At 29.6% G+C, this 9,912-nt stretch overlaps 2 protein-coding genes across 2 annotated transcripts in view; both read left to right on the forward strand.

The window, feature by feature from the left end:
- LOC119667120 (MAP kinase-activating death domain protein-like) overlaps nucleotides 1-111 on the forward strand; it is a 6,110-nt gene extending 5,999 nt beyond the window's left edge. Inside the window, exon 12 of the mRNA XM_038076408.1 lies at nucleotides 9-111. Coding sequence (XP_037932336.1) covers nucleotides 9-111 — 103 coding nt within the window. The remainder of the gene's footprint in view (nucleotides 1-8) is intronic.
- Nucleotides 112-8,288: 8,177 nt separating this feature from the next.
- Nucleotides 8,289-9,151, forward strand: LOC119674882. Its single transcript, XM_038086041.1, has 2 exons — nucleotides 8,289-8,488; nucleotides 8,550-9,151. The coding sequence occupies exons 1-2, from the start codon at nucleotides 8,369-8,371 to the stop codon at nucleotides 8,760-8,762; spliced, it is 333 nt and encodes a 110-aa protein (XP_037941969.1). The 5' UTR covers nucleotides 8,289-8,368; the 3' UTR covers nucleotides 8,763-9,151.
- The last annotated feature ends 761 nt before the right edge of the window (nucleotides 9,152-9,912 follow it).

Below are 9,912 nucleotides of genomic sequence, written 5' to 3' on the forward strand. Positions count from 1 at the left end.
TTACATAGAATGGAGCGACATACAGAAATAGTTGGACCTTACATTCAACAAAAAGTTGTCTTGAATAAACCATGTAAACATCCAACAAATACAGGTTATAAAAACACTTAAACAATTTTAAATATTCATAATCTGAAACTGAAAAATAAACTGTATATTTATAATCAACTAGTGAGGCCGACCTTGCTTAATGTCTGCACTGCTTATAATAAGGCTCCAAAAACGAAACTCAAACCGCTTTAGTACTGCTTATACCAAGCATTCAAAACATTCGAAAATGCTTTGGCACATCAAGTAGACAAATTCATATGGAGATCTCCGTGTCGAGAGCTTAGCTATAACATACACAATCAGGTACTTAAAGTTTTTAAGATCACCGACTGACTTTCGGACATTACATAAATATGTGAACATTAAGGCATCATGTCAATATTTATTTTTGAGGAAACAAACATGCATTACCACAAACATGTATTCCAGTCATATTCTCTCTGACTGTCACTCCTTGATCTGGGCAATGAAGAGGTCACTGGGTCGAAAATTACTCTCCCTTTCTGACATTAGGAGTTCCTCAACGGCTGACATACTGATTTTCATTCGAAAGCCAGAATGTCGTCTGTTCGGTTAGGGTCTGTTGCAGCTCAGAGGATCAACTATGACCGCAGTGCTCCGCTCCGTTAGTAGCTAGTACCCTGTTTATTTATATTCTATACTACTGGTAGATACATGTTTACTTCAACAATACCAAATAAAATTTTTTCCACAATTTTTAAAAAGTTCCCTTCTTGAAAGTTATTTGTATATAATTCTCAATTTTAATTATAGAGTAGAAATTAAACTTCTTTTTGTTTATCCTGTAATGAATTCTGCCTTATACTATGATCTATGAAATCATATGCACTATTTTATTTGACTATAAAACCTTAACTACTTCCATATTATTTTGTTAAAATATAAATTAAATAATTAAAAATTTTTTGGTGTTGCTTATTCAATTAGTGATTTTATTGCTTAATATTCTAGATTTATGTATTTTGACATATGTTTAAGTATAAATAAAATTAATTACTTTATATAAAACAATTTAATTTATGGTTAAAAATAATTTACTGTTTAGTTAACTTTCAGTAATGGTAAAGTCATTAATCACAGTTACAAATAATATAATATTAATATTTTTAAAAATTATTTAAAACTTTAAATACTATACTAAAAAAAATACTACTATACTAAATACTCTACAATACTAAAAATGGAACTTATGAGTGCTTTTATGGTATTAAGCAAACGCATACTTAGAGTGCCAGCTTAATAATAATTTCTCGAACCCCATATCAAATGATGAATATAATCGTATATGCCGATATTCATTTAAGAGATATTGCAAGAAATCGAAGGTAAGATTGTCCATGGCAATAGTAATGATTTTCTATTAGAATTAGCTATATATATCTAACTTGAACCCCATATAATTTATTGAATATAGAAGCACAACAATCTTCAAACGTTGAAATGTTATACTACGTTGGATCTATAATCGCTGCCGATGAAACCAATGAGACTAATATCGAATATAGAAATAATATGTATCGATAGCATATCATATAGTTTCAGCTCAAGCATTAAATTCGATATATTATTTGGATGCATCTCTAAGAAGTAACCTTAGTAACTAACTTAGGTGCGTTCAAATTCTTGTTTCGCAGTATTATGAAGATCTTGTATACCAAACTCTACTTTCTGACGGAAACAAAGTAGATTGATTTTGATATCAAAATCAAAAACAAGATTATCATCAAAAATGATAAAAATATTGCTAAATAAGGGCGGTAAAGAAATTCTTTCAATAAGCGGAAACTGTATCTCGCGTCATTCAACAAACTCTAAAATGAGTTTCAAGTTCTTGGACTAAATCGTCTTCATTGTCAAAAAGGTGTTGCTAATTTGGGGAAATTGAAGGAACAGATATGTATAAATCTGTACAGTTAATTTAATGCTTAATAAAGTTAATTAATCACTGTGCGTTAAATTGGATAAATGTTACTATTTAATAAAAACATAAGACTGAGAGATGTTTTATGTTTTTATAGTAAAGAATTTAATCTTTATATAGCATTACATTATAGTTGTAGATGTAATAAAATTATATTCGTTATGTGTAAAATAGAAAAAATACTACTTTTTATTAGGGAAATAGGGCTGAAACAGTTACTCTAAATATATAAAGAGGCACAACAGTTCTGAACGCCATAGGGTTGCATATATCTCAGAATATATATAACATTGATATATTTTCCCATGATATTTACAATAATTTTGACTTAAAATCGTATTTGATTTCGAATTTTATTTTGTCAAAATTGTGAAATTATTTTGAGGATATGTAACTTTTCATTTGTATCATCACCAACAAAATAGCTCAAACAATAAGAGTTGATCAACGTAATTTGACGAAGCAAACTGAGTACATCCTACCACAAACGGCGCATTTGCTGTAATCCGCTTGTTGCTCAGTAAATGATGTTGCGGTTTTGACAATTAAACAGAATTTCCATTTCAATTTTATTTTTAGTTTTAATTTTATTTCAATTTACTAAACCTAAATGATTACAAAACATGCTTAAAACCACAAAGGGAAATTAATTAATGCACTTCAATTTATTTCATTAACGTCAAATTACTGACTCGCAGCTACAAAAATTATTCAATTTTAAAATATCTAAATTTTTGGAATGATATATTTTCAGCGATTAAGTTTACAATCAATGACAAAACGCTGAAGGGTTCGAATATGCAAATTATTTTGTTAATTTATTGAGCAAAATGTTACACACATCTCTATTTTCATACATGAAATGCAAAAATATTTTAATGCAAATATTTATTTATGATTTACTATTACTAAGTAATCGTCAATATTGTCAGCTATCATTTTCAATAATTGGGAATAAATTTAAATTCGAAATTAAGGATACACAAACTTCCTTTATAGTTTTTGACAGAAAGTTTACATATTGAATTAATTGACGTATGGCTGTGAACTGAATGACATCTCTAATACACAAGTTATTACTATTAAATTTATCAATTTGGTACTGAATGCGCTACATACCGCTTTGGACTTAAGAGCAGACCAAACATAAACCAATAAGTACATAGACAATACATAAATAACTCAGTGAACGTATAACATATGATATATCTTAAACTGCGGTTTGATTATCTCACCCAATATTAATTCGTAATTATTGCTCTACTTACATACCTACAAGGGAATTCGATAATAGCGAGGAAATGCCACTCAAATAAGTATATCAAAATTTACACATATAGCTCTACAATTAAAAATAAGAAGTTCTGTCAAACTAAATATAGAACTATCTTTTCGACTACATGCATAGCATCTAAGCTTGTGCCGGAATGTCGTATACATTTAAATCAGATGTCGGTTTGTTCATCGATTAATTTTAAATTTTTATCGAATCAAAAATGCTACAGTAAGGAACCGTCTGGAAGAGTTGACTGGAAATGATGCAGAACTTTCCTTACAGGAATCAATCTGACTAAATGTGAGCATATCCTTAGTTTCGGTTAAAACTAAGGATAAAATATAGAAATATTTTAGCAGAATTATAACGCAGAGATGGCATAAAAAGCACATAAATCAAATTATATGCATGATATGGCACGCCTACATTTAATAAAGAAATGTTCTGCTCTTATATGGATTCGATCTTTTCTGACTTTCCAAGACTATTTTCTTACAGGCAGATATTACAACCGGACAGAAATCCTTTTAAAAAATTACTGTCATAGCTGTGACCCAGATGAACACCAATGTGTGATTTCAGTATTTCGCTAGTGATATCAATAACGTTTTTTAGAAACATTTGAAAAATCCCTTCTTCTGAAAAATGAGGAAAGTTCTGACAAAGATGTCTACTGTAAATATATTTATTTTTTTATTAATACCAATTTTGTTTAAGTTACAAAATTCATCCTTTCTAAAATAAGATACTTTTTTAATAGTCATTGAAAACTATGAGTATTCAACGTTTTCTCATTATTACCAGAAACCCAAACATCCCAAAACGGATTGCAGATTTAACCTCAGTTGCCTTAAATTGATCCAAATTTGTTTAAAAAAAATAATTCTATTAAGTGGAATCTCCTGTGATTACAACTAAATTAATATACCAAAAAAAAGAAATTAAATATTCAGAAATATTTTTTTGGAAAATATTATTTATGAGCTCATTAAAAATGTAACTGCTTGGACACAATATTAAACGGTTATTTTCCATTTATAAAGAACCCTTGAAACTACTTTCATTTTTAATTAAGTATCCTTTCAAATAAATGTTACTGTCATGTCCAAACCGAAAAACCTAAAGAAAAAATGTGGAGTGAAAATGAGAAGGAACACTTGAAAAATTATGAAGCAGCATGTGCTTTTCTTATTTTTCAAGTGAATTATTTGAACTGCTTTTCCCTTTCATGTACACTTGACAGTTGACATTAGTTTTCCCCTCGTTAAGCCCACTTTATGAAGAAGTTAATAAATTGTCCTACTTGTTAATGAAATTATTTTCGTTATTTTGGTACTTAATCCCACGTCTGACAGTTCATTTTGAGTGTCAGTTTTGACAAGTGCAATGCCAACTAAGATTTTCGCTGAAAAGGAAGTTGTTTGCTTTTCTTCAAAATTTATGCAAATATTTACTTGGCATCTTTAAATTTAAAGATTTTCTTTTATAATGCGGTAAATAAATACTAGATGTAATATGACTAAATAAATATTTAAGAAACCAAAGCTTCTGTGAATAGAATAGAACTTGCTATTGTTAGGCTTTTATGCTATGGTAGGAACAATAATTCTATCTTTGATATTTAGAAATTGAGTTTCTATATGTTATTAGATTTCTGAACAAATATGTAAAATATCAGTAATCATAAGCAAATCTTATTTAAATCTTCCATAAAGCATTGATTTGCTTTTATGGATATAATTGAAATTTCTGGTTTCTATTTTGTGCTATTGCTCTCAACTCGTTAAACGATTTGCCCGTCTCCTGCTGAACTGTCGTTCTCCAGATCATTGCTGCTCTGCCCCTGCGCCTAGTCTCCTGGGGTTTTCAAGTAAGTGCAGCATGCGTGATATCTTCTTATCTCGCTGTTTACGTTTATTTGGAGCATTATTCTTTATAACTCTTCCTTTGAAATCGTTCTAGACCACCATATGTCTAATATATTGCTTAGGCATCGATTAATAAATGTGTGCAATAGATAGCTTAACACTTAAACGGATTTCTGTCAATAAATATCCTTAAATGTGGCACGTAGTATAGCTTTGTAATTGAAGGATGAAATTAGAGGAAATATTTATAAATACTATTTTGGTTAGCAATTTTATTAAGACTCTACACCTCGGTTTTTACTTAAAGTGTTAAATTATTAATTTAAATTGTTTGCAAATGTCCTTTAAATGAACATCCTGAGAAATTAAAAGTAATGTGTTAGCAATTCGTTAAAAAACTATCACAAAAATTTATATATTCTGTTTAAGTGAGTACTGTACGATATTCTGTTAATTACAAAAACGTTCAGCAAAATTTAGTTAAAAGCTAAGGTCACAAAGTTGAAGTGCACACAGTGTATGCAAATATAATAAAAACTCCAGAACTTAAATGTAAAAATTATTAAAAATTCACGGAAGCACAGAACACATTTTCCTATTTTAACAAAATTTTATTACCGGATGTGATTGCAACGCCATTACAATTTGTTTTGTGCTTAAAAATTTGAAGTTGAACAACGGAGACATTAACACGCAAAAGTGAGATTTTTTGTCCTGCTATTGCAGTTCCAACTCATGTCCTTTTCCAACTTTTACTCCCCGCACATCCTTGTCATTTCACTTTCCGTTTTGTTAAACAAAATTTTTCAAAAGGTCATATAGCGAATTAAAAGTAAGTTAGGTTGTCAGTTCATTTCAACTAAAACTTTAAAAACTTTTCATAATAAATTTTATTTTTAATTTAATAACAATTTATTTTTTTTTTGCAAAATTTAAATAAATTTAATTTAATTTTTTCAATAATAAAATGGGCAAAGCATATTCAGATGATATCATATCTGTTTTTATTACAAAGAACTTATTGAAAAACCATTTTATTTACTAATTGAGATAATAAATGTGTGAAAAAGCTTACTATTTATTGCTTCCAGTCATGACATTGCTACCAGATACTTTGTTCTAGTAGTTCTAGTAGTGCAGAAATGGATGCGTGGATATCAAATATTAAAGCCCGTGATTTCAAATGAATCACAGCAGTGAATCAAATGAGTTAATTTCATTTAATACGTTTTTATAACTTTTCTTTATATATTTTTAATTTTTTCTAGTTTTCTATTTTTTGTTAATTTAATTAATTTAAAAAGTTGTGGCAACTCTTTGCGTTCGTTCTTTTCCATATTTTCTATTCTATCTTCTAGTTTTTTATGCTTATGTACGTACCTGCCTCAACCGCTTGATGACAGTCAAAGCTTTCTATCGTTCATATCAATCTCAGAAATCCTTTTCACTCCTCCCTTGTTGGGTTTCCTTTTAAAGTTCTTTACTGTAAAAAAAAAACGAAAAATAAACTTTTCAATTTCCGCAAGATTGACGTAAATGATAAATCAGTCTGAAAAATAGAATAAATTCAAGGTGAAAGTTGTTATTCAATGTTAATAAAGGGATGTATGATAGCTTTAAATAATCTACAAAATAATATGCCAAACCTTGAATTTTCGAAAATTCGAACCAATTTCTTTTTCTACGGCCATTGATACTAATATATAGGTATACACACTATCAAGACATCAAACCTATTAGATCAAACTACACTACCTTAAATGAGGGCTTGAGCAGATTCGTATTTTGAACTGATTCTTGTCACACTTTTCATATTCATATGGTGTTGATGTATTGATTCTTACTGGACAAATTTAATAAATTCAAAACTCAAAAGAATCGATATATATGATTCATTCCCGAATACCTGTCTAGTTTCTAAATTGTCGTTTAGATAATTCCTTGTTTTCATAACTAATCGTGGACAACGTTTGCAGTATAAAACTCAAATAATGACACAAATTAAAAATACGTACTAATGAGAAACAAATCATTTGAATACAGATACAGAATGCAAATTATTGGAAGCATCCAGTTTTTAAGACGAGTATGTAAAATATTTGTAAACATATTTTCAAAGAAATTAACTATACATTTGGATTAATTGGTCTTTAACAATGTCTACATATCTTGTACAATAGATAACTTCGATGATGGTGAGTTATGAAGATGAATGCGGACGCTATACAAGACATTTGACGCATTAAGTAAAATATTTTTGGAGATATTTTGCTCCAAAATGCCATCAAACATTACTATATATATTAGAGTCAACTATGTCTCCATGCATTGAAGATAGTTTTAATGGCACTTTGCTATTTAACTCATTTGTTTAAAAATGTCTTTTAAGACCGCTATATATGGTATTTAGATTGATTATTTTTGAAATACATCTCTATATAATGATATTCTTGTTCATTTAAGATGTGCTTCATTCCTAATTATTCCCCTAACTTCATTTTCTTCTATCTGCTGAGGAACAAAAGGCTCCTTTTTGATTTTTCTTTATAAACAGTTAAAATGCAGCCTAATTATATCACAGAAGCTTCATTCCATGCAAAGCGATGAAATTATTATTTTAACAGATATAATCAAGCGTTTCTGTTGCGGTAATGTGGTATCACACCACACTTCAGTATAATAGTTTCCAAATACATGAAGCTGACAACTTCACCTACCTATCCACCTATATCTACTACATCTACTGTTTACGACATCTACTGTTTAGTAATAAACACCTACATAAATTAGGTTTATCAGACCCTAATATTTGCAGATTCCGCTGTGATGAGGAAGAGTCTATGAAAAATCTGATCACCAACTGCGATGCACTAGGCCACAGAAGAAACAAAATTTTAGGTACATACCAACTAGAGGATGAAGACCTTCGAAAACTCCCTCCGAAGTAGCTGGTTCGATTCCTCGAGATACTAAACATCTAAATACAAAAAGGTGCACAATAGATCAAACTGGTCGCAGGCTTAGCCCAACCCGAAAACCCCCAAATACCATTACCATTAACCATTACTACTACAAAAAAATTATCATAGTTTAAGATATTAAAGCAAACTCTGAAATTTTTAATTTCGAAATGATATATTATAAAAAAAAGTAAAGGTAAAACATCTAAAATCATTATTATTAAAATTTCGGTAAGCAACGTTTCAAAATTTAAGAGCAGTTATCGCAGAAATGAATACCAAAATGAGATCGAAAATGGACATTGCCGAGAAGATTGGTGAGATCGTTCAATTGAATGAAACGCCGACGACCATTAGAACCTTTTTGCAAAAACTAGATAATATGTTTGATGTAAATATGATGTATATTATATATATTACAATGAGATTTTTTCTATTTTATTTTTGTAAAGGAAAATGGAATAGACTTCACATTGCTTGATAAGGATGAAGAAAGCATTCCCGATCATCCAGTAACAAATGTTGAATTTTCTCTAAATTTGGAAAGAGGGATGGCTCATCTTACATTATATGATGAAAATGGTGTTACTGCCATTGTTGATATTTCTCTTAAGTTGTATCGTGATGGAGACATGGAACACAAGCTGGAACAAGTATTCGGCTAACTACTTGCTCTGACACATTGGATATCTGATGTAATTCGAAACAGATATAACCTTTACATCAGATAATTCTCTTTGACATGACGGTAATTCGGAACTAAAACTAGAGCAGGCTATGATCTGTATATATGCTATAAAAGGTCATTTACCTTCAGTTCTTGCACGATAAACTGAAGTGTACTACCTTTAAAAAATGTTTTTCTCATGAACCATTGCGGTGAAGTGCATGACAAGTAATTCAATTGATTGTGGAATATGAAACAAATATTAAAGAAGCCATTGATTAGTTTGCATGACGGCATTTGTAAGAAGTCAACACAAAAAAGCGAAAATAAATTAAAAAAAAATGAAATATTGAAAAAATGACAGTGAAAATAAAAGTTCAAATCTGCGATGACTAAAATCATATTTTCAAATATAATTTAATTGATCACTCAAATTTTAATTGGTTTTCTTATATATATATATATATATATACGTACTCATCTGACATAATCCCGTGTGACTTGCACCGCTGTCAGAAGGACGTCAAAGTAGTTTGCGGTCATTAAAAAAAATCCGTTGAAACAATTAAAGGTTATACCTAAATCAGTTTATGATAAACACATCCATGATTAGAACAGCGCTAACCGACATTCACTCACTATATTGAACTTATTGAATTAAACACTGTACAGTTCGAGAATGCTGATTTTTTCTTAATGAGCCAGATAGGGGTCTCAAGGAACATATCATATAACTTTAAGGCAGATTGTCTTACTGCTTTCCGTAATTTATTTCGTGAATATCAGTATTTTAACAATTAAAAAGGAATATCTGAACATAACAAAAAAATATAAATAATATAAAATATAGGTATATAGAATTCTTGTTATATCTCAAAATTTATTTAGATCAACTGAATAAAAAACGTACCAGTCAGCAACTTCAACTAAGACAAGATCTGCACGCCATAATGATATCGGTGCAGAAAAGTCATTGCGTATCAGAAAGACATTCAATGCCATTTCATCTGCGCTATAATGATTTTTGTTATGGTTCTTAGGCCAGTAAAAGATTATCTTTCGTTATTTTTTGATGACCACATGACCAAACTGTCCTCCATTAAAATAAGGAGCTTAGAAAACTTTATAAACTTTCCTTTTCACTTGAA

This window comes from Teleopsis dalmanni, chromosome 1 (assembly GCF_002237135.1).
Source record: "Teleopsis dalmanni isolate 2A chromosome 1, ASM223713v2, whole genome shotgun sequence".
Taxonomy (NCBI): domain Eukaryota; kingdom Metazoa; phylum Arthropoda; class Insecta; order Diptera; family Diopsidae; genus Teleopsis; species Teleopsis dalmanni.

What these genes read in the sequence shown, in the direction of transcription:
- LOC119674882 (XM_038086041.1), top strand. Translation starts at nt 8,369, where the DNA reads ATGAATACCAAAATGAGATCGAAAATGGACATTGCCGAGAAGATTGGT. An exon ending in AACTAGATAATATGTTTGAT is followed by an intron (nt 8,489 to 8,549) that starts GTAAATATGATG and finishes ATTTTTGTAAAG; the next exon opens with GAAAATGGAATAGACTTCAC.